Genomic DNA, 24,234 nt, shown 5'->3' with positions numbered 1-24,234 from the left:
ATGCACACACTCAACCCATCTCTATACAAGGACGCCTCGTATATATATATATATATATATCTTTGTGTATAGATCGACTCTCGGTGCCCATACTTGCAAGCGCATTCGAGTTCAAGTTCCTCCTCTATCCTCGCACCCCGTCTGGCTCAATACTTCCCCCACCCCGGCTTCAGCTCCCCAAGGACCTCCTTGTATATCTTCTCACCATCAGTAACAGTCGCCCCTGGCTTTCCCGTCGCATATGGCCCGATGTTATTGTAAAGTGGCACGTCCCTCACAGCGCCCGCAAGCACCTCCAAACATGTGCCTCCCTTGATCTGGATCATGTCCTTCTGCTCTCCGTGGACGCCATTCGTGCTTGTGCTCCCGCTCGCTATAACACTAGGAATTTCATTGTCCTTGACCAAGGCGAGCATCACCTGAGCCACCTCCTCTGGCGTCACCCAGATGTCTGCCCCTTCCCCTTCTTGTTTTACAATCTTCAGCTTCTCCGGGTGGTCGGTCCACAGGGGTGTTTTGACCACCCCCGGCATCACGCAGCTGACACGTATCCCGTGCAGATGTTGCAGATCGGCCAAGCTGCGCACCAACGCTTGAACCCCATGTTTGCTCACATAGTACAATGGGAACGTGAGACTTGCGCTCTCGCCTGCAATGCTGGCGATATGAACAATCGACTTGGGATTTTCTGTGCTGCACGGCGGGTCCGCCGCTAAAAAGTGGGAAATGGCCAACTGCGTGACACGGACGGGATGCGTTATGTTGATGTCCAACAGCGCATACCTTCCTCCAGCTGGGTCATCCTTGGACTTCTCCGTCCCGGGTGGGTACCAGAAGTTGCTCCAGTGAGGCTCAAACACTCCAGCTCCCGGGCATACAATGTCGATGGATCCAAAGTGCTGCTGAGCGGCTGCAAACATGGCTTCGAGGTCAGCCCAGGAAGCCACGTCAGTTCTTTGGAAGACGGCTTTGTTGCCCGTCGATTGATACTTCTGGACCAATTTCTCAGCTTCTGGTCTGAGGCCAAGGTCGGCAAACAGGACGTTGGCGCCATGTTCCAGAAGAAGACGGGCAAACTCGAGATTGATGCCTGTTGGTCGACGCCCGGGTTAGTTCCTGCCTCGCAGGTCAGGTTGTGTTGGGGTTGATATCTACCAGAGCCAGCACCCGTGACAATCGCTGTCTTTCCCTGTATCTGCTGGGCCATTTTAGGGATGTCTTTAGAACTAAGGGGACAGAGAGTGAATCGAAATCTATAGGGAGTCAGGCCAACCTGATTGCTTCATATACGGCACTTCTGCCTCGGTATGCAGACGCAGGAAGTTCGCATTGCCAGTTGCCATTGCAAAAGGAGACTCTCCGGGAGAACCATTGGCTTCGTGTATGGGGCGCCTCATCCTACAGCAGCTCTCCCCGAGTCCCCTCACGACGGAATGAGGGATGAGACTTCTCGGGCGCAGTTTGCCCGAGGTTATGATCTTCAGGTATGGCGCAGCGTTGGTTGCATGGCGACTTTGCCTCCGAGAAATACGAGGCCTTTGGGTCATTTGACGCTACGCCTGGTTGGGAAGCGCATCCGGTTGCTCTCGCGGAATGATGAAGGATAAATTCAGACGATGGAACTGAGCAGAGAGCAAAGAACAGAGGAGACCGAGTCCAGAAGATATTCGGCTCGTCCTCCAGTGTGCAGAGACCATGAAGAATCATCTTGCCGTTGCGTTGCGCCGTGCCGCATCCACGTTGGCCAAAGAGCCTGGTGACATCAGCTCTGTGTTTCCCTCACTTTCTGGCAAGAAGCCTGATCCTCTGCCGCCACGCTTCAGTGCTCTGAAGAAGACGTTGATCAAAGACAATGAAGATGCCATAACAGCGTCTTGGCAACGGCTGTCGAAGAGTCTGCAGCGGGAGATCGCAGACATCAAGTCAGAAGGCAGTAATGTCGGTCCCATCGATACCACCTTCGGCCATCTGCAATGGCTAACGGCTGGGCCCAGGTCATACCGAGCATCTCGTTCCAGGATGTGGTTGCCGGGACTGTCCCTCAATCACAGCTTGACGCCATCAGGCATCGCGGCACTGCAGTCATTCGCAATGTTCTCCCACGAGAACAGGCGCTGGATCTCAAACGGCAAGCCAAGGAGTATATCGCTGCAAATCGATCCAAAGTCAGGGCCTTTCCTCCAGACGACCCTGCTGTGTACGAGTTGTATTGGACTCCCTCCCAAGTCCAGGCACGCGCTCATCCAAATATGCTGAAAGCACAATCTTTTCTGGCCTCTTTCTGGCACTCCTCTGACCCGAACTCAGAGATATCTACGACCTACCCTCTGACATACGCTGACCGGTTTCGCATTCGACAACCGGGCGATGCAAAGTTCTCTCTAGGCCCACACACTGATGGAGGAAGTCTCGAGCGCTGGGAAGATCCCGAGTATGCTCGAGTGTATCAGACCATCCTACAGGGTCAGTGGGAAGAGTATGATCCTTTCGACGCGCGGCACCGCATCGAAGCCAAGATGGACCTGTACAATGGGGCGGGCGCATGCAGCATGTTCCGCCTGTTCCAGGGCTGGCTGTCCATGTCTTCAACAGGGCCTGGTGAAGGCACCCTGAAAGTTTGCCCCTTGATCCGACATGCAACGTCTTACCTGATATTGAGACCATTCATCAATCTCCAGACAGGCAAGCTGAATCTGGATGCCACATTTCCAAACTCTGTACCAGCCGCATGTCAGGAATATGATCCGTTGTCTCACCCAGGCCTCGAGCTTGACACCACCATGGTGAGCATGCCCAAAGTTGAACCAGGTGATTATGTCGCCTGGCACTGTGACATGGTAAGGCCTCATCTTATTCGAAAGACGTTTTCCATTTCTGGCGAAGTATCAACGCCACCACAAATCTCCCCATTTTTTCATGGTCGTGGAAAGGCTGACACTGGTCCCCCAGATCCACGCCGTAGACCGGGAGCACCATGGAAAGAACGACAGCAGCGTCATGTACATTCCTGCATGTGCAATCACCCGACCGAATCTCGAGTTCTTGAAGAGACAACGGATGAGTGCGTTGGCATACAGTCCCCCACCAGATTTCCCAGGTGCTGGTGGTGATGGTGAAGTTGGATTTGTTGGAGCTGTGGCCTGGGATCAAGTCAACGATGCAGGGAAGCGTGCTATGGGGCTGGGCCAAAAGATGTGGGACCTCAATCCAGGCATGAGTGAAGGAGAGCGAAAGGCAATTGAGGCTGGTAACATGACATTGTTTGGTTGACCGTCCCGCATCAGATGTATCCAGCGTCAGGGGCATTGTCCTCTACCTTCCAAGACCGATGTCGGTAAACCTTTTCTTCTGGCTCTGTATACCGATTTATCTCCTTGAGAGAGAAATTCTCGGACGGGGAATTCAGTCCTCTGGGTCTTGATGAGTAGTTCCTCATGGGCTGTGTCTTCATGGATACCTATTGCGAGTGGGAAGACGCGCAGTAAGATCCACTGATATGTCAAGGGACATCCCACCGCCATTAGACTGATCAACGACCTTTGCAGAAATTTCCTTCTGGCCGATGTCTTGATCAATTGTGGGTTGCTGTGAAGTGAGACAGCTGGTAAGGCAACCTGCATCATCCGACACTCACGAGGTCCCCGAAGCTGGAGAATTCTTCCAAACAGTAGCGTAAAAGGAAAGGAAATGTGGACAAGCAGACATCATGATGCAGTAAAGATCAGCAAAAGGGAAAGGGATGAGTATGGGGACTCGTCTTTGCAGCCATATCCCTGCTTGGCCAAACCGCGACGAGACCGGCCCCAGTCTTCAGGGTGAAACCGAAGTCGTGACCGCGAACACAGATGACAAGAACTTTGACGGATGTCAAATGTCTACTCCTCCCTTCATTGGATGGGGCAGCAACGGGCATGCGTTGGCTGGCGCGTCAGTCTCGGCGTCGAAGTGTCCACCGCCATAGGGAATACCTTTGTAAGAGCAGGAGAGGCTCAAGGCTCAATCGAATTCTGTTCCAAGCAGGCCAGTAAAGCTGTAAGGTGTACAAGTACTCTGAGAAGGGAGATTATATCCTCCCCTGACGATTGTCTGTAAGCACCTAATAATCAATCCCCCTTGAACGTTATGGTCGAAATCATTTATTGAATCCGAGGGGCAGGCTGGGGATGATGCCGAGGGATGTTCCTGGCTAGAGTAGACAGAGAATCAGGAACACCAATAGTTGACTTCCCGGAAGTGGAGGTGTCCGCTTGGGCCTCCTTACGGGTGGATGTCCGCTGAAGTCTCGGTAAAGAAAGATCAACGCACAGAAAAATCCTCAAGCAAAAATCCCCGAGGCCTTGCCCCTGTGTTCCCCAAGCTGTCGGGGCCGCCATAGGGCTGCTGGGATGCCGAGAACACCTCTGGCGATGCAGAGACCAGTGGCGTGAAGAGAGCTGAAACCATCTAGGCGAAAGATCAGGAACAGAGAGCGTGTCCATTTTGTGGACATGACAAAACAAGTCACGGAATACTTGTTCTCCATACTCCCGTTCCATGAAGATTTCTTGATCCTGGCATTGACGCGTTCTATGGAGTCCCCAGTAGACTGTAGTAGTAATAGTCCAGGTTGTTGAACGCGACGAACTATTGAGCACGCACGGCACGAGACTCCGTACGAGAAGCTGGACGAGCAGTTATGGAGAAGCCACGGCAATCAGCGTTACGCTTGGAGCAGATGGGAATAGCTGATCCAAAAAGAAAGGCGCCATATCGCGCGTCGTGGGCATGAACAGAGCGCCCAGGAGCGTCCAGATTCAAATGGCCTTGCATGTAGCAAGAGCTTTTCTCGTCCACAAAGTTCGCAAGTGGGTTTTGGCTGTTTGCCGGGCTGCTGATCTCGCCTGCAGCCTGTATGCAGAAGTGGCTGAAGTCTGAAGTGATTATTGAAGCCACCAATACAATCAAAAATTGCTGGGGCTTGAGTGGCAGAGAAGCAATTGATGAGGCAGCAGACGTGTCTTTAATAGATGTAACAAGAGATCGGACCTCTGATTGTACCAGAAGGAGTCAAGAAGAGGCCCATCGTACAAATCTTCACCGCTTGGTAGAGCATCAAGATGGCTACTGGAGATGGGCGTTCGCGGCCTGGTGAGCCCGAAGAATTTGGCTCTGTTCAGAGCCCTCAACTCCTGGTATCCCGGTCTGTCCGGACTTCGACCGTGGAGAGCACGCGGCAAACGAATTGGATATTTGCAGGCTAAAGGCGAAAGTGCCTGGATGCCTGAAGCCTTCTGTCAGGGGGAAGCTGCGCCATTCCTGCAAGCGGGTTTATCTGGTCACGTACCAGCTTAACAAGGTTTGGGATACATACTCCGTAGGGCGCAGTGGGCGCTGCCATGTGGTCGACTGGAGCTTCGTGCGCTACAATATGCGAAATACCCTGGCAAGCAAGCTACGAGGGGGAGCTAGTAAGTCTTCCGCCTCGTGGAGCTCCTGTGGTAAGAAGAGAAGGCTCTCGTTGGCTCGCTCCGGGATACCTCTGCTGTCGAAGTGCTAACGGCGAGAGAGGCCAATGTGCTTTGACGGTGGTAATGTTGAGTCGAGACTCAGTAATAGCGAACTCCATTGCTATTGCTGCTCTCTCATAGTGCTGAGTTGTGATGCTGCACTCCAGGCCAACACAAAGGTGCTGTCCAGACTCAGTCGGGTTCCATAGATCGTTTCCTCAAAAGGCGATAAGTGGTGGTCGTCTTCCGTGAAGTTGTTGATGGTGCAGATGTCATCTCAGACTCTCATATGCCCTTGAAGGCGCCCATTGTGCGAATTTGGTCTCTGACTTTAGGTTGGGGATACGAGCCCCTCATGCTCCGAGCCTTGGGAGTTGGAATCTCTACATGGAGACCCTGAGACAGCCGAGAAAGCATGATTGTGCTATTGATGAACAAAGCAACAGGTCCCTGACGCCCTGCAGGCTCGTGTTCGTGGGTGAATACCCTAGGTGAACGTGCAGACAGCCCGCTTCAAGCCTCTCCTTAACGCCACCAATGGGCTGCGAAGATTGTGGGCGCAGACGCGTCGGATTCTTGTCGGGCACGATCACTCCAGCCAAACCTCTAATCTGTCTTCACCTCTCGAGTCTTCCTGGTAAATGTGGCTGGATCACGTTCATTGTAGCTGATCAATGCCTCCTCTTTCTCAATTCCCAGCTCTTCGAGTTTCATCAGACAGGCTGATTGTAAGGAAGCGAGAGCGATAAGCGAAGCCCGAAGGAGTGAGGGGCACAGGGGCACTCAGGGCGGGCCGGTTAGCTTTTCCAGTTCTGAAGGGTGTGTGTTGTAATACTTGGAGGCAACCCCAAACAGGGGACGAGGAGGGAGGTGATATTTTCCGGTTGGTTGAAAGGAAGCGCCTTGCGTCCAAGTCGATGACTTAGTCCCTTGTGATGAGAAGGCCCGCGACTATTGTTGACGGCCCTTAGAAGCTGGCTGAACATCTGCGGTGCCCGCATCCCATTGTCACCAGAGACTTTACTTACAATGGCATCAGCACGCGGCGAGGTCCAAGGCCTGCTTGGTGTGACTGATAAGCTGCAACCGCCCAGAGGCCAGTGGCTTCACCTCAGCCAAAGAAGGGGAACGGCTTTTAGCCATCACAGCTCTTGTTCGTGCCGAGGACAGTATTTTGCTCGTCGGTTAATTTCTCCCTCGCTTCAAGTTCGAGATAGCGCAGTTGAGCAGATCGGCGAGCTGTGTGACTGAAAGTCGTCAACCGTAGAACGCGTGAGAGCAAGAGACCGGATGATAGAGACTCTGGGGCCCGAAATTGACATCTGGTCTGAATTGCTGGTGGCTGGTTCGATTATTTGTTCCAAGAAGCCTCACGAGCTATACGCCTCGACGCGTAGACGACGGGGCTTTCGACTTCGTCACATACGCAGAGACGCACAAGCGCCTTTCGAAGACCACAGCTTCTGTCGATCTTAACTTGGACAGAGTCTTCACCCGCCAGCTCATCTACACGCTAAGTACTCGGTACATCGAGAGAAGCATCCTTGAAGGGACGTGAAACTGTATTCGTACGGTGTACTTCACACAGGGGGATCGTCACCCGTCACCCGCCGAGACAAAATGAAAACTCTGCCTCTTCCCTCTTGCTCCCATCTCCTGTTCTTGTTCAACGAATATTGGCTTTTGATTTTCAAGCTCTATATGTTCACAATGACTTGATCAACTTCCGAGGTACCATCTCCGGCATAAACCTAGCGAATGTCGGTCCCCAGATGACTGCAGGAGGTTCAACCTTGATGATCGGTTAGGCCTGATATTGATGGGAAAACCTTCTCCCTTCAAGCGCGGTGGCCCCCAGAGGCTACTCCATAGACAATACGGAGGACTGATATGTGTCCCAAAAGCTATACCAAAGGACAGTCGGCGCTCCATCAGAACCAGCACGGAGCAGACGTCCATGTTCGGAAGAGAAGAGCCGCAGATGGAATTTCCCGTCCAAGACAGCGAGGTCAGTCCTGATGCTACATGTTAGACTTTTCGATGTCCGTGAAGCAGCTTCAAGTCTCATGGAGCTCGTCTCTGCAACCCTCGTATTCCGAACTTGGTGATCCGAATGTCTTTTTTCATGAAAGACAGAGGCGAAAGAGCTCATTCAGGTCCAAATATGACTCGTACTTTGAAAAATGACCCGTTGCTCCATACTAGGTATATCAATAACGAGTCGGAAGTCATAGGGAAAGACGATGTACGAGCACCTGGCCTTGTCGAAGCCGTCGAAGAGCACGAGAGCGTGAGACAGGTTGCAAAATCCGGTCTGGCGCCTGTGATGGATGAGGAGGACTTGAAGATGCAGCCTGCGTCACGCTAATATCACTAGGCGGAGAACCATCTGGCGCCAACACAGCCCCTAGCCTAATATAGTATGGACCGTTGAGTAGATCTCTGTCCTAGTCGGTCATGGATCTTCTTCCCATTGTTCCCAATGTTCCCACTGTTTCTGCGCAGATGAATTCCGTTTCTCCCGACATGCAGTGCATGCTCACCTCGCTAGTTTTCTCTTTCTCTTCGCACAGAACCTTCTACCCACCTTCTCGCCGAATTCTCCCCTAGATACCTAGGTACCCATTTCCCACCCTTCTCAGGAAAGGAGGTCTTCTGCCCAGTCTGCCTCATCGCTTAGCGTGCCCAAGACCCGTTTCATCAAGCCCCCAGCCCAGTCCACCAGCCATTCTTTTGTCAAAGCCACTGCTGACTGCGGCAGATATCGCTCTGTCTGACTCGGTCGAATGTCGATCAAACATAGCTCATGACGCCGAGGACCGCCGGAGCTCTGGTCACTGTGGTCAGGCCTCTTCAGCGTCTTGTCAACAAGGCTTCCTCTCGCTACGTGGAATTCAAGGGACACGTTGGGGTGGCCCTTGGATCTGGTTTCCCACGATTCGTCATCCTCAAGATCAACACGAGATCTTGGGGACTCCTTTGTGCGTCCTGACACATGCACATTACATTGCTACCGTCTTCCTCCTCTCCCTGCTCGGCCGCGGCAATTGCCAGCGAACGCGCGCTTCAAGCCACGGGCAATTGTTATTATTGAAAAAGCCAGGGGTACGCAGGAAAAGAATACCTAAGTTCCGCAAATGACACGATAGTGGGCTAGCCAATCTGGGCCCCGGAGGATGACGCCGATGCACAAGTAGCACGCACTACCAACATCCTGGTTACAAAGTCAAAAACCCCCTGGTTCCGAGTAAAAGGTCCCGGGTTGTGGCTTCCGCCATGCAGCGAATTCGACCCACTGAAAAGTCACCGCAGAATCCACCTGTTCCTGACGGGAACATGGCCCCATCAAATCTCCTCGCCTGCTCCTTCACACCTCCACCATAGCGCAACGTTTCCCCATGTCCCCTGCTTGCTGCTTCCTGCCTTTGCGAGCATGGGGGTGCTTTTCGAGCCGGCCGTCTCAGTCGCGTCTGTCGAAAGCATTACGCTCTCAAACCATCCCTTCCGCGGTTTAGAAGGTCCCTTCACCCCGTTATCCCGCCATCAAGCCTCGCCGGCAGTTTGGACCACTCGCCGCCCCTGCTTTTGGGTTCTATCTTCTGCATGACTACGCCTTCGACCCATGAACGACGAGGGTCGCGGTGCTCACTCCACTCTTCGTCTAGTCGGGGCTCTGCCAATTGGTAAGACCAGGCCCAAATATCTCGTCTCCCGCTCGTTGTTCGCGTCTGTCTCTCATTCTCAGCTCTGTATATCATCCGCTTGTGCTGCTACCATCCCAAGTTGCTTGCTAGGTGATACTTGTTGTGTCACATATTAAGATTTGTTTTGATACATTTGCAAATTCCCTAATCACTGGCTTCACGCGTTCCTCCGTTTCACAAAACAGCTTTTTGGCCTGCCACTGCAGCATCGAACGAAAGGCCCGATAGGCTCTCAATAGCAGACTCCCTCAAGTATTTGCTGGGCTCTTGGACTCGATCGGGGTGTCTTGGGTATTTGAAGATACACCTTGTTGGTGGGGCTGTACTTTGAAACCCCTCCGCCTTCAAATGTTGATTGTTGGGTAAGAGTGAGAATCCTGAGGGACAGCTGGACGGGCTGTTTCACGTGATGGCAGTATAGACTAACTGAGATATCAGTTCGAGGCAGCTCGTGCGCCATCTAGTCCCCGTTGCTTGTCGAGTGCTCCCCCCTTATCTCAGAATATCAGCAAGACTTTCCACTTGAACAATCGAAAGTACGACAACCTTTCCCTGACATACCCACGAGAACAGGCGGGCATAAATTTGCACCTTGCCCAATTGTGGATGAAACACTGAAGACTTGTGTCGTTGGTCTTGGGATACTGTCAACCTCCTAAGCCCCAAGATCTAAATGGGTCGCTTCCCATGGAGTCAGGGATCGTCCAAGCAAAGCAGCGACAGGCTGCATGTGGTTGCCGGTGACTGGTTTTCAAAGGACAATGCTGAACCGTCAAGTCAAGCCTTGAGCGAGTTAATCAAAGAGTATTCAAGTGTCGAGTCTGGAAATCTCGACATATCCCCAAAAGCTCGAGTGAGGTCGCGGACGAACACTATCGCTTCATCGTTCTCCGCCAATACTCGGTCTTTGTCAGATGCCTCGAATGAGATGGCCTCCAGGCCTTCTTCCCGACAGAGTTTCGTCGACGGTGGACTTCCGCTGCCCGAGCGCCAAGAAAGTGCTGCGAAGACCCTGCTGAACAAGGGCACTCGCATGTTGAAGCGGCAAGGGAGTAAGCTCAACCTGCTGCCTTCCCAGATTGAGGACAGATCAAGTGTTGTCCTCGCCGAAGCAAGGGCTGTTGAGATCGCCCCGGTAAAAGGTCTTCAGCGCCAGCCCACGCTGATCTCCAGACGTAAGAAGCCCTTTGACTGACCTGTCATTGATGCCGATGTCTAACAAGCCGCAGGGTTGAAACGGAGTATATCGGGGCCCTTTGCTTTCCAACATTTGACTCACGCGGATCAAGCCCACTTCCAGAGTCTGGATTCAGTTAGCAAAACAGACCTCACGTCAGAATTCCATGCAGTCCATGCAGACCAGCAGCCGGTCGGCCAGATTCGTGGGATAACTGTCACGGACCTTCCAGCGAACGGTGACGAACCAAAGATTCACGTTGGATTTGACGAGCCAACTTCGCCAACTACCAATGCCATCCCTTACCTACCAACAACCCCGACACGCCCAAGCCCGCCGCCTAAGGATAGCTTCGTGCCGCCATACAGTCCTTCCGACTTTCGGCTGTCTCGCTCCATGGAGAATTTCTCTCGACCAACGAGGCTGTCCGTGGCTGCCGTTGATATCTCTCCTTCCTCGGATAATGGTAGAAGGTTGTCTGCCATGAGCCCTATCAGCCATGCCAGAGCCCTCGCTAAGCCGCTCCCACACTTGCCAAATGACCAAGTTGTCCACGCTGTTTCCACTAGGGACGACATTGCCCTCCCACTCCGTACTGCTCCTCTGCCGTCGCCTCCAAGGACATTAATGGAGGTCGTTGAAGAGGAGAACACTGAGGAGAAAGTCATCGCAGAGGCGGTACGATTGCCCGTCCAACCACCAATTGCGGACGTCCTCGCTTCACCTTCGGCCAAACAACGTAAGCGGCGAAGTCAATCGTCCGGTGAAATTCATTTCGGCACTGTTTCCTACATCTTGCCGAATGGCTCGTCGAATCGAGAAACGACCGGCTTGGAAGATATGGGAGGGGAGGCAAGTCCCAAATCCAAGAATCGATTCTCTATTGCGGTGAAACCTATCGATATTGAAGATTGGGAGGATGCCATTGATTATTCGTGGGAACATGCCGCAGAGTTGGAGGATGACGGTGGCGACAACGCTTCAGCTGGAATCCTCGATCATCCCAGGGCTTTGAGCATACCTGCGGAGAATTATTTGGTGGTGGAGCAGCCATCCCTCGACGAAGCATCTTCCTCTGCTTCGACTCCGTTGACAATGCAAATACCCAGCAACCCTCCCCGAGATGACAGTGGCCCTTGTCGCCAGCTCGACCAGGAACCATCGTCCCCACTCCTTGGGCTGGGAATTGAGTCTCCGAAGGCTGTCCCCACTGTCTCCTTGGATGAAGCAGCAGTCAGTGATCTCCACCAACCTCAGGACAATTTTGCCTCAACAGACCCTTTTCGCACTCGGGCTATGCGCAGTCCCGTCTCCACGATGAGCAAATCGAGCTCTCAAGAAAGCATTATTGCCTCAATTTTCGGCACACACAGGTCGTCAAATTCCAGCACGAGTATTTCGGATCTCGCCCATCTAGCAAGTTTCGGGAACTCGGTGGAAAGCCTCAAGCTCGATCTTCAAGATTTCGGAGCCAGTGTAGAAAAGCACTTCCGAGAAGGGAGCCAAGACACGATACGGGAAGGATCGCAGAGCAGCAAGACGACAGAATCCCAAGTCATTGAACCTATTGGACCGTTCACTACATCTCCGACAATCAGGCATGACCGGGGTGTTTCTGCGTCTCAGATTCCCGTGCCTGAGAGAAAGTCGTCGATGCCAGGAGTCGAACTCACGAAGGCTCAACTCGGCCGTAAACGAGCCACCACTGCATCTTCTCGACCTCGACGTAACACCCGCGTTTCCTATTCTCTATTCCCTACCAACGTCGCCACCTGATGGCTGCTTGTCAACAGCAGGCCATGATGTATACTTGGAATATCTCGGGCTCAGCTACGGTTGTTTTGTTCGACTATTCACGGGTTTATTTCCGCCAGACTTTATTTACGATTTAATGATTGGGTGTCTTCACAAAACACCATGAACGATTATGATTCAATACGAATATTTCAGAAGGACGAATTTACTTTAGGGGGTGTCAATTCTAGGGTGATATGGTTGGGGACGGGCTCAAGATACAAAAAAGAAGAGGTTCTGGCGCGGGAGGAAAATGAGGCGGTCGGTCGGCCGCAAGGCACACTGGCCCAAAAATCTCTATGAGGTAAACAAAAATTCGACTTGGACAAGATCGTCTCCGATCTTTCCACGGGATGGCAGAGTTTGAAGAAGGTTGGCAAAGCCACAAGTGTAGACAGGTGTCGGTGAATGACTACTCCATACCAACCTTGGGTGGACTCTTGGGCACATGCGGAAGGATTCTACAATCCTTGCAGCGGTCTCTCAGGCGAACTGCAGAAAGATACGAGAATAGCTTACTAGCTTGCTCTGTAGAGGTACCTTATAAGAAGCTAAAGTAGCTTGATATTTGCTTTTGCGGCTTTCTCTCTGCTGTACGAGGTACTGCACTCTCACCGTCAAGTACGTAAAGAGCCCCTCGTGTAGTATGGGTAACAGGCATGTGCTTGATGAATCTCACAATAAGTGGTTCTGGCCTTTTTCACAGGGTGTCCTCCCTTTTCTTCTTCGTCCCAATTACCCTGCTGACTCCTTCGGGGTGGGGGAACATGGCTGTCGGGGCCGTAGTCGCTCGCATATGGGAAGCTCGCAAGCATTTCGCTGCTCGTCTCGATGAGCGGTCACGCAAAAAGAAAAGGAGAAGGATAGAGGGGAGAGGGGCACCGTTAGCCTAGCAGCTGCGGCCGTTGGCCTTGTGGCCCTCGCCCTGAACCCTCTTACCGGGGACTCCGTAGTTAACTTGTATGCTGGGAAAGGATACGCGAGCAAAGAAACTTTGTTGCTGTGGTGGAGGAGATGGTGGTAGTAATAGTACTTGTAGTGATAGAAGTGGGCGAACATTATGAAGTCAAAGTGAGTGTGGTGTTGGTCCAGACGAGGCGAGAACCTGAGGTGGAAGGTCGAGACAGCTGCTAATGACCAGCTACTGCTATGACGTTGAGGGCTAGTGGCCGTCGAGCTGTAGCGTGTCACTGCCTGTGTGCCCCTGGGCCCTGGGGCCTGGTGCCTGGTGCCTGGGGCCTGCCGACCCCCGAGCTGCCCCCTGGCCATCCTTTGCTTTCTGTTACGCCGTCAACAACCAGCGACCTTGCAGCGACCGTGCAGCATGCGCCCTAGACTTTTCGACTTGCTTTCTTTACCCTGCCCTGCATCTTGTACTCGGACATTTTGTGGATGTGATCCATGGCGAATGAGGCCCAGGGGACCACCCTAATATACCGCAATGTCACATGCAGACTGCAGGTGTCATACTGATGCGTCTCCCCAACGGTTTCACACAGCCCTGCCAGCTCGCCAGGTACAGACCCGCCTTTTTTCCAGACCCTTACCATCCCTGTTCCTAGGTATATTGATGCGTGGAGCTGTCACTTCTACCTAGAATCACACCACTACGGCCTGTTGTCTGCCTCGCCCCTTCGCTTGTTTACTTCCCGCAACTCGGGTCCGGAAAGGGACTCCGAGCAAAATTGGTACCGCATGACCGGGATGGTCAAAGACGTTGGGTCAGGTCAACACATGGCGGAAGATTTCGACCACCTCGACGCGAGAGTCTGTGGTCCCTGTTGGCGGGCGCGAAACATTAACCTTCTGCCTTGGTCTCTTGAGTGGGCTTGATTCGTTCATTTCAATCGGTCAATCAATCAATTGACCATGACTCCATGGCGTCCAGCAACCTTTGAACTTCTTCTTTGACTTCGTCCAGTGGATCAAGTTCTGAGGGTTTTCTGTCGAGGCAAACATCTGCAGCCGTCTGGCCACCACCGCTGGACGCCACGGAAGCCGTTTGAGCCGCTTGCTCCAGCAGCCAGCGAGCACGAAATGGATTCTGCCGTTGCTGGGCCACACGAGACAACGAGAGTAAGCACTTGACTCTGACAGCCGACACCTGCGGGCTTCCCCTGGCCGCCCCTGCGCTTCGCCAACCAAGTATCTCATCAATCAAGTGCTCAGCTGCGTCGAGGTCACCCAGCTGCAAATGCGTCTCGGCGAGTCCGCGAAGGGCCTCGCATGCTTCTGGAGACATGGGTCCCCTGGCGGCTTCCTGATTCTGTAGCAGCTCGAGGAAGCGACTTAGAGCTTCCTCTCCACGACCCCTTTCGAACAAAGTCCAAGCTAGGCATTCCAGGGAATCCAGAGCATCTGGATGCAATGGTCCCAGTTGCATCTGCACCACGTCGAGGATACAGCGAAGGACCATTTCTGACGCTTCGGTCAACGGGACTGGGGATCGTATAAACAAATCCGCACTCTGTCCGAAGGGGTTCTCCGGACTGATCAACACTTCGGCGAGCTCGATGATGTGCTGGAAGACTCGGTGCCAGAGGGGCATAAAGAGCGGTCCAGAGTACTGAGCGATAAGACGGCACAACACTGGCTGCCCCCGAATATTTTGCAAGATTAAAACTGGCTTCAGGTAGGAAAAAGCCTCGTCAAACAGCACGAAAGCTTCGTTCACTCTGTTCGCCACCAAGGCTCTGCAACCTTTCTTCATTAGCCGCTCGAATATCAGAGCTTCTTCCTGTGACTCTCGGGTGCTTGCGGCTTTCTTCACGGAGCAGACCGTCGAGAAGGTCATGTGGTGGCATCGAACCATTTTCTCCACTCTATCTAAGTCGAGGGTTGCGGACAACGTAGGTGCGATTGAGTGCCAGAGCCGCACGGTCTGCTGAATGCGAATCTGGATGGTCTCCTGCCATCGTTGGTCATCTCTCCATGTGGCTGTCACAATGGTGCCTTTGGCTTCGCCGGCCTCTTCCTTATCTTGGAGTATTGCGGTGCCGGGACGGTGATCCTTAGGATGTCCTGTGCCCGGGGACACATCTTCTGTCGCACTCTTGTTCTTTACCTGCATCGCATCTAGATCCTCTAGTTCGACCGGAGTCTCTTGACTAGACACTGGCGTCATTGGCGCCGCAGCAAAATGAGTGGACCGACGTGCACTCGATGGCGACTCCTGGGCTTTGGCAGGGAGCATTGATGACCGAGGTTGCACAGGCCGAACCTTTGGAGCGGCTTTCCGTTTCCTGTCGATTGAAAGTCCACTGCGCTGCCTTTTTGCGCCAGGATGTGTCTTTGACCACCGTTGGACATGGCTCCGGACCACTTTTGCGTAAACATGGCCGGTGGGTTCGGAATTGCCACTGCTCGAGCCTACCCACAGGAAATTCGACCGAAGTGCCTTCTTCTCGTCTGTCGACTCGCTTCCAAGGGGTGCCATTGCCACTCTTGGAGTTGTGCACCATATAACGTTGGATGCGCTGTCGCAAAGATTGAGGTATGGTGGGAGCCCACGATGAGGTTCGTCTTCTCCGCTTCAAAGATGCTGGGAATCTGGTAAGAAGCGCATTATTGGCTCGACGCCCACGCAGTGGCTTCGCTTGGACCCCGAGTGCTGAGTAAGAGCCGTTGATATCAGTTCCGTCATTGGACCTGAGGGACTGTCTAGCGTCGGCTCTTTTTCTCGCATGGCCATACCGCATCAAGACATGTCGCAGGCTTGACAAAGTCCTTCGATCTGGCGCCGTTCCTTGTTGAGTGAAGGAGGAAATAGATGTCCATCTCCAGGTGTTGAGGCATCTCGAGTACCACCAATTCCCCAAATTGCTTCTGGGTTACTATGAGAGGCACGCGTCTCGTCTCTTGTGCATTGTGCAGGATATGGCGGGTCCATGCTGACACCTAGCATAACGCTGAGGAAGCGAACCCCTCGACGACGAACCTGAGAGGAAGACAGAAGCAGGGCCCACGCGCTGCTGCTATCCCATCCGTGAACGAACGAGCTGCCGAAACAAACAGCCGCAAACAGCCACCGCAGCAACGCGTCCGCGCTCCTTCTTTCTGGATGTTATGGCCGGGAGATAGGTGTAGTTTTACGCACCAGGAATATCAACAAGAGTAGGAACGAGGAGAGCAGAAGAGAGCACGAGTAAACACAAATTTAATGAGGCCAGGACGCTGATGAAAGCTTCGTGGAGTCTTGGGGCACGCGCATTGAATTTCCTTATGTGAGAAATTGATAAGCCCGATCACTCAATCAAACCGGCCAAGAGAGTGTGGAGAGAGTGAGGAGATGTTGTCCTTGTATAGCCGCAAAAGGGAAGAAGCCGATCCAGAGAGTGAGGAGAGTGAGGAGGGGGTGTTGTTCTTATATTTTTGCTGAGGGAAACAAGTTCCCTATCTGTCATCCACTCGGGACCCAGCAGATCCCGCTGGCTGCCCTGCACAGCGCCTATCGTGCATGGCTTTTTGAGCAGACGGAAGTGGGAGGCAAAAGGGGGCCTGGCATGGGCAAGTGAGTGACGATCCGACAGACTGGTTTGCTGTTTGAGTGTCTTGACATGCATCCCCCGATCAAGCTGGTTCTGAGTCCCAGAGGCACCATGTACAATTCATAGGTAGGGAGAGAGGGAGGGAGGTATTTATATATGTGCGGAGCGCAGGGAGATCTGGTCTTTCGCGAAAATAGACAATCCTGCTTTTTTCCCCTTTCGCAATTCTAGGTCTTGGTTAGAAACACTCGAGGGGAGGCGAGGGACGTGCGAGAGGAGTCGAATTTTTTCCCGCCCACGCTTAATGCAAGAAATCGACCAATTTCTTTCCCACCGCCTTGATCATCCAGGCGTCATATGGAATCAGAATAGCCTCTAATCCAATCCAACCCAACCCAACCCATTTCTATCCCAAAGGGCAGTAGACCAGGTTCACACCAGATCAGATCAGACGCGCCACAAAGGGAACGATTATAATTTTGTTTCTTTGCTTTCCCCTTGACCCAATCCATCCATTCAAATCATCCAATTTGACCCATCGCAATCGGGACCAAATACCATCATCGATTCCCTAACCCCCAGGAAATAGAGTAGGCGAGCGTGGGCACGGGAAGAAAAACCTCACCTGCCGCCTTTTCTTGGTTGGGGTTTCTCTAATGTATTTTGAAATTGTTCGAAAGCCGGAAAAAGCTGCGATCTGAACCTCCCCACGGAGAAAATCTGTCCACGATAAGAGACACCGGCCGAAGGGCATTGGTCCTTTTGTTTTTTTTTTTCTCGGATAAGTTCTTTCTTTGCGGGTGATGGCGGGTTTCCTTCCCTCGACTTAAAACCCACGTGCTGAGACCATGATGGTCTCTCTTGCGCAACCGCCGGCGCTGCTGGTGCCGCTGCTGCCACAGGTGGTTTGGTCAAACTCGGGCATGAAATCGAACTCGGAGGAATGAGCTAATCCACCACCCCCAAAGCTGTGTCTTGTCGGGGAGGCGAGGAACGGGTGGTGGTGGTGGTGGTGGTGGTCGTGTTGTCGCGAGGCGGAAGTGGGATCTCCGGGGATGAGCAGAGGCGGCGGTAGTGGCCATAGGCCTTCATTGAAAGGGCCCAGCTCGGGCGGAGATGGCGGAAGGTGGCCGTCGTGGTGGTGGTGGTGGTGCTGTTGCTGCCACGGACTGGACAGCATCTGTTTCGGGTCCTGTTGGTTATGCTGGAGGGGAAATGAGCGTTGTCCATCACCCGTTGAGATGACGAGCTGAGATGGCTGATGCTGTCGAAGTCTCCCTCCTTGTCGCGGCTGTTGTTGGCGGCCTTGGTGGAATACAATCTCCGCAGGAGGCGGCGCCGCGACGAGGTTCTGCGGCGACGACGCCTCGCCGCCGCTGGTGTCGACGGGCTGGCTAAACCGGGCCCTGAAATGCGGGCGGCTGGGGACGGGCGGGATCGAGGCCGTGATCTCGTCGAGCTGTTCGTTGGACACCAGCGGCAGGACCTGCAGCAGGGCCGACTCGAGCTCGAACAGTCGGCCTTCCAGCACGTCGATGTAGCCTTTTACCGGACCTCTGTGCCAAACAGAAAAAAAAGGGCGTCAGCATTTTCAACAAACTCGAGTTTGCAATCAAAAACGGTGTTGCCAGTGGAATCTCCAGGTTGAGCAAATGCGTTCGGAAAGCTCCCACCTCCGTCGTGGTAGAAAAGGAAGATTGAAACACCACACTTGCCCCACGGCTTACCTTTTCTTCGCGTCCGGAAAGGTGCAAAGGACTCGCAGGGCGGCGCATTGCGAACACCCAGACCTGCAAGGTTTCCCCGAGGTTAGCGATTCTGCCCACTCCTCAAAAGCTCGGGAATCGCGCAGGATGCAAGGGATGGTTTCTGCAAAAATTGGAGGACGGAGCGAGTAGATCCACGCGAAGCGAGACACAGCCGCTGCTTGCGACTTTTCCCCCGGGGCAAAAATTGCACGCGGACAGGCAGCCTCGAAAGGCACCCCTTGGCTTGCAAGGAAGGAAAACACCAAAAAGACATCAAATAGACTCCCCAGCCCCAATTCTAGCAGTACACTTACTTATTGCCATCACACTGGTAGACAAGACTCGGTTAGTCTAAGCACAGACCAAAAAAAAGGAGGAGAAAGAGGAATAACGGAAAGGGGCGCCAATGAGACTCATAATGTACCTTTTGTCTTTTGAGGCGACAATGATTGCAGGCCAAGGTCGTGCGCTTGGTGGTGTCTGTAGTCGGTAACGCCATGGGTGAGTGTCGGAATAAGGGCGTGGAAAAGGGGCGGATCTTGAGCCGATCTCTCGTGGTCCTTGACGATGGAAGTCTTTGAAGACTTCGCAGAAAAGATGTTTTCGACTTCGAGTTTAAGGCTGGGGGTTGCTAAGTGCTTCGATACATAGTACCACGGGGTGGATAAAAGTATCGCTTATGAAGCGCATCCAACACGTGAGCGATGGCTGGCGGGGAGTGTCGATACGCTCCACGAAAGAGAAGCTCACACCCAGGGATCCTTGGAGGGAACAGCGGTAGTAAGAGTATGTAATCTTTCAATTGTCGCACCGGCCCTGCTCGAGGAGGATCGACGTTACTAGTGGTATTGTCTGCAATAACCTCACCTCACTCGGCGCCTTGGAGATCTCGGCTCAGTATAGCAGACGAATCATGCGGCGAGGAGCCCAGACGTGGGCGGAAGGTCAAGGGTCCAAGATGCTTATGTATTGCTTGAGGTTGTAAAAGGCATTGAGGTCGAAACTCGAGCTGTTAAGCCCCGCGGACTCCTCCGGCCCTGCGGGATCGATCAACGCTCGCATGATGGATGACGGTCGAATCTGGTGCATGATTTCCCGGGGGGAAGGCGCTAGGCGGGGAGGAGATTGACCCTCGTACCGATTACTCGTAACGTATGGTAGCATAGACACGGGGTCCCGGTTTCGTTTTGTGTTGTGGGTTTCCGCTGGGCTGGCTGTGGGAAAATGTTCTCGTGCGAGGCTTGTCGTCGTCTCGCGCGAAGGACTGTGGTCTGAGGAAAGCTGACAAAGCTCGGCCCGCCAGCACCAGCAATGTTACCTGTCACCCAACAGGAATAGTACGAGAAGATGACATTGTCTCGCTAACCAGGGGGGTATATCAGATCTGCTGAATGGCATGTCGGTTCCGAGGCAAGGCCTTTTTGTTGGACAGCGGCAGCAGCCCTGAAGGAGACGGTACCATAGGCCTTTGATCTTTTGATAAGATATGAAAGGAAATGGACCAATGGATGGGTGGACACAGTGGGAGACGGAGTGTTCATCCGAATCCTCCCAGTAGACGGTAGAACAACCCTGAAGGAGAGGGGGAAGATGGATGGATGTCCTCCGCCGGCCGGCCCCGAGCTATATATCTATCGATTCGTGGTACATTTTCGACAGGTGCACGGAGGTGAGATGGACTGATGACTGCGGACCCTGGGAACTTCTTATAACCTTTGACCTTTCGTATTTGGGGAGGATAGGATCCTTTGAAGGGGATGAGACGCCACAGATCTGATCCCCTCGAACCAAGCGAGAAGTAACTAATCCATATTTGAACCATGGCCTTGATATGGACTAGTTTGACGACCATCGCGCTGCGTGGCATCCTCGACTTGGGGTCCGTGGAACGGCGATTCGGGTTGATGGAAGTCTCGGTGCTGTTACCGAGGACTGCGAAGACATGGATGGCAGCGGGGCCTTGCATTTTAACCCCATGTCGCACACTAGGACGCGATGGCGGATCGCTGCTTTCGAGACCACGACCTCTAGTTGCGAAGACAGCTGTGCGGTTCAGGTGCGTGAATTTCATGTTGGAAGCTATTATATATAAGACATCTGCGGGAAACCACAGTCCAAGAAAAACCGCCGTGGCTAGATAATCAAGTTGGCCGACGCTGCAATCACAGCCAAAAAGATCCCCAAGGCCATGCTTGACAGGCTTCCAGCCGCAAACGTCAGCGACGCAGAAGCATTCTGCTCCGACGTGCTCTGCGCGGCCTCTTGTCCTTCTGGGTTGTACCCCGTGACATTGGATGGCTGGCCCCCTTGGAATAGCGTCTGGTTGCCGCTCAAGCTGCTGGGCTGGTTCGTGCTGCCGGGAACACACAACGAGAACTTCTCTGTACCATTCAGTGCAAACGCTTGCTCTGCAACCAAGCTCCACATCGCGGTAACGTCGAACAGATGACCGGGCTGAAACCACAGCCTGCAGTCCGCAGCCTCGTAGACAAACTGGAGCGGCGTCTGCGACTCATCATACTGAGCAATCGCATTGAGGAGGTTGACATTAACTATCCCATTCGTTGGATCCTGCCGAAGCATAAGCGTATTGCCTTGGTCTGCCAGGTCTTTCAGTTCCGTCTGATTCGCCGCCGAGATCGCTTCCGCCGAAGCATTCTGGTAAAATGTGTCCACATTTCCCATGAGGCCAAGTAAAGGTTGTACTTCGCAACCCTTGACACCTCCAATGGCCTGCATTGGCCCAGTTTGTGGTCGACCTCCGGCCACAATTGACTTGACCTTGCCTTGGTATTTCAACAGATGCGCGAGGATTGTGCATGCCGACGCACAAAATCCGTCCGTAAAAGTAATAATGTTCTCGGGGAGGAAAGGCTGGGGCGCAACCTTGGAGTTGTTGGCATAGCCAAAGGGGACGATGCCGGCGGTCGCTTCATCATAGCCAGCATTTGAAAGGTTCAACTGATACTGGTGCGCGAAATTGTCCCCGTGCACCTGGACAGGACCAAAATAATCTGCCCACGACGGGAAAGGCAGACCACTATCGTTGTAAATTGACGTGGCATCGAACGCAGAGTATATACCTTGGAGGATTACGTCGTTGCTCAAGTCGATGTCGTTTTCCTGTTCGGCCTGCTGAAGTGCGGTAGTGTAGAACTGCCCGAGGATATTTGCCTGTAGACATTCAAGTTAGAACACATGCTCTCCCAACGGCAAAGAAATCATGGCATACCTGTTCCTGTGCCCGTAATTGGGCCCCCAGATATGGCTGAATTGATGGGAACAATTGCTTGAAGATGTCGTAGGCTAACCCAACCGTGCCCCCAGGGTTCTGGGTGAGATCCACAATGAGATGGGTTTTATTAGCTTGCCGGCATTGTTGTAGAAACCGGGCCACAGTTTGCTGCACCGAAAGCTGTGCGGTTTCAGACATGCTGTGGACGGCCAAAATAGCGACACTTGGTGCGTCATCCAGGAAGTAGCCAGCTACCTGCCCGTCGGAACTGATCACAGCGGCTGAAGGGTAAAACGGCCAAAGGGTGTTTGGATCGGCGGCTGGGGTCGCGGTCGGCTGGGCGGTAGGTGCTGAAGACGCACTCGCTGATGCCATGGCCTTCACCGTGGCATTGCAGAAGGTCTGGTAGAAACTCTCGCCATCGACCACGTTTGTAAAATCATAGGTCAAATATGCAAGTATGGGGAAAGAAGCTTGGCTCCCATTCTTGAACTCAACCGCGATCGACGAGCCCGAGTACCGACTCATCGAAGGGGTGCTGAATTCACCCTGGCCGCCAGATGCGAAAGGGGTGAAAAATTCACGGTTGTACAAAGCGTCCAAGTCCTGATGAGTCAAGGTACCGTTGAAGGCCAATTTGCTCAGCAAGGAAACCGGGTCTGTCCCGTTGATCTTCACGATTGGAGAAGGGGCCCATCCCTCTGCGTCTCCTGTATATTGGGCCAGCAGGTCAAAGGCCGCATAGATTTCTGGCAGCTGTTTGCCATCGGCCGAGACGGAAACTATAGGCAGTTGCGCGTTGGCGTATTGGAAGACAGAGTAGGCGTCTGGCACGTAGGTGAAGTGCCCATCGCGTACTGAAGTTATCAAATCGACCAACTGGGTTTCGAAGTCAATTTCCTGGGTGATGGTTCCATCTTCCACCTTTTGGGTAAGGTCTTGCAGTCCTCCCACCAGATCGACAGGAGGGAATGGCCAATTTGCGGGTGGATTCTTGACCCAGAGCAGAGTGCTCTGCCACTGCACTAAAGCCTTGAGCCCAGTGAGGACATCGAGTGTATCTTGCTTGACCAACGGAACTGATTGTAGACAGGCATAGGCCATATCTATTTGAACCCATTAGATGTGAACAGGAACGGCCGGACTTAAGTCCACAAACCTGCAGGCACTTGGACGCTGTGCGCTGTCAATCGTGTCAGTAGATGCCATGTACCGTCCTGAAGAGGGAAGCTTACCTGAGGGGCTTGCCGCCATATATTGGCTCGAAAATGCACTCACTTGAGCACATGGTTCCTGGACGGTTGGTGTGGCAGTTGTTGTAGCAGACTGTGACTCCACGGCAACTGTGAGAGCAAGCACGCACAAGGCGTGAAAAGCAGTGGAGGAAAACATCACGAGTTCCAAGTGGGACAGTCAGAGTACCAGAAGACAGTATTCGTGCTCCAGATTACTTCTTATATACTCTGGGAGCATCTCACTCACAGTCTCCAGTCTCCAGCCTCGAATCGAGAGGATCTCGAAAGGTCTCGGACACCATAGAACCACACTCCTGTCGCTAAGTCGACAGCGATTCCTTCCCCTCCTAGTGTGTGCCATGTCGAAGGCTGAACGGCCTGTCGATGCTGACCAGGTCCACAGCCTCAATCCTTTGGTCCTTCGCGTAGCACCGAGTATCGAAAGAAAACAGCGACGAAACAAAAGGTGGCGCTGGTTCAGCCGCAAGATTTGATCGGCGAATTGAAACAAAATCATCTGACTCTTGCGGCGGCTTGATTGGCATCGACGGAATAATGGTGTCTCCTGAGACCCGCTGTAGCCACAGTCCAATACAGAAAACCGTAAACACTCCGCAAGCCTTAGTCACCCAAGGAATACAGTCTTTTCGTGCGTAAAGGACAATGCAATTGACACTTTGCACAAGCCACGAGCCATAAGCGGGACAAGCGTCCGTCCAAGGACAGCTTTTGACAACTCACCAGTATCGAGATCCACCTTCAGCGCCATATCCCAACGGACAAGTGAAATTACTTGTCCCCCAAACTCTGTAATGGGTCGCTATAGAACGTGGTAAATGGCACAATCGTGTTGGATCCACTGGATTTCTGCATGTCTTATGGCGGGGATAAGCACTGATGCAAGTACAGTATGGCCTCTTGTGTACTCATTGTCGGAGATGCGGTTGGTCCGTGAGGCTGTAGACACTCGTGCCCGTAGCAGCGGGCATGGCGGTTGTCTCTTTGTCTGTCTGTTGAGTATCACCTGAGGTCGGGTTTTCGAGCGCTGAGCGCTCCGTCGCCTATTAGTCAACAACCAAGCGAAATTCCTCCGCATCTGTGTATTTTCCGGCGAAGCGTGCCCGATTCGAACAGTGGATCATATACGCTGAATCACTTACCAAAGTGGAATTTGCCATGGCTTCCAGATCAGGGCAACATATCCAACCAATTTGGACTAGTTGCGGACTTGGTCGTTCCGAGGAAATTTCGAGGAGACGCTCTTTCTCCTGTGGTGGGATTAAGGATCCTTAAGCGAAAGCGCTATTTCATTGGGCCAAACGGTGACATCGAGCAAATATAAAAAGAACCTTGGTCGGGGGCTCAGAA

General features: G+C 53.1%; 6 protein-coding genes across 6 annotated transcripts; 2 read left to right on the top strand and 4 right to left on the bottom strand.

Annotated features, from left to right (window-relative positions):
* Positions 1–146: 146 nt before the first annotated feature.
* Positions 147–1,207, bottom strand: Z520_06140 (uncharacterized protein; the record flags this gene model as incomplete). Its single annotated transcript, XM_016776642.1, has 2 exons — positions 147–1,090; positions 1,156–1,207. 2 exons carry the CDS (start codon positions 1,205–1,207, stop codon positions 147–149), a joined length of 996 nt encoding a protein of 331 aa, XP_016632184.1.
* A 488-nt stretch (positions 1,208–1,695) lies between these two features.
* On the top strand, positions 1,696–3,270 carry Z520_06139 (uncharacterized protein; the record flags this gene model as incomplete). The annotated part of the gene is made up of 3 exons (XM_016776641.1): positions 1,696–1,938; positions 1,995–2,837; positions 2,950–3,270. 3 exons carry the CDS (start codon positions 1,696–1,698, stop codon positions 3,268–3,270), a joined length of 1,407 nt encoding a protein of 468 aa, XP_016632183.1.
* A 6,593-nt stretch (positions 3,271–9,863) lies between these two features.
* Z520_06138 (uncharacterized protein) lies at positions 9,864–12,143 on the top strand (the record flags this gene model as incomplete). The annotated part of the gene is made up of 2 exons (XM_016776640.1): positions 9,864–10,365; positions 10,420–12,143. 2 exons carry the CDS (start codon positions 9,864–9,866, stop codon positions 12,141–12,143), a joined length of 2,226 nt encoding a protein of 741 aa, XP_016632182.1.
* Positions 12,144–14,016: 1,873 nt separating this feature from the next.
* Z520_06137 (uncharacterized protein) lies at positions 14,017–15,597 on the bottom strand (the record flags this gene model as incomplete). Its single annotated transcript, XM_016776639.1, has 1 exon — positions 14,017–15,597. The coding sequence occupies one exon, from the start codon at positions 15,595–15,597 to the stop codon at positions 14,017–14,019; it is 1,581 nt and encodes a 526-aa protein (XP_016632181.1).
* A 1,877-nt stretch (positions 15,598–17,474) lies between these two features.
* Z520_06136 (uncharacterized protein) lies at positions 17,475–20,467 on the bottom strand (the record flags this gene model as incomplete). Its single annotated transcript, XM_016776638.1, has 2 exons — positions 17,475–18,204; positions 20,091–20,467. 2 exons carry the CDS (start codon positions 20,465–20,467, stop codon positions 17,475–17,477), a joined length of 1,107 nt encoding a protein of 368 aa, XP_016632180.1.
* Positions 20,468–20,529: 62 nt separating this feature from the next.
* Z520_06135 (uncharacterized protein) lies at positions 20,530–22,735 on the bottom strand (the record flags this gene model as incomplete). The annotated part of the gene is made up of 2 exons (XM_016776637.1): positions 20,530–21,570; positions 21,629–22,735. The coding sequence occupies 2 exons, from the start codon at positions 22,733–22,735 to the stop codon at positions 20,530–20,532; spliced, it is 2,148 nt and encodes a 715-aa protein (XP_016632179.1).
* Between the last annotated feature and the right edge of the window lie 1,499 nt (positions 22,736–24,234).

This window comes from Fonsecaea multimorphosa, assembly GCF_000836435.1.
Source record: "Fonsecaea multimorphosa CBS 102226 unplaced genomic scaffold supercont1.11, whole genome shotgun sequence".
Taxonomy (NCBI): Eukaryota; Fungi; Ascomycota; class Eurotiomycetes; order Chaetothyriales; family Herpotrichiellaceae; genus Fonsecaea; species Fonsecaea multimorphosa.
The sequence above is the reverse complement of the archived record's forward strand: the minus strand, read 5'-3'. Positions and strand labels throughout refer to the sequence as shown.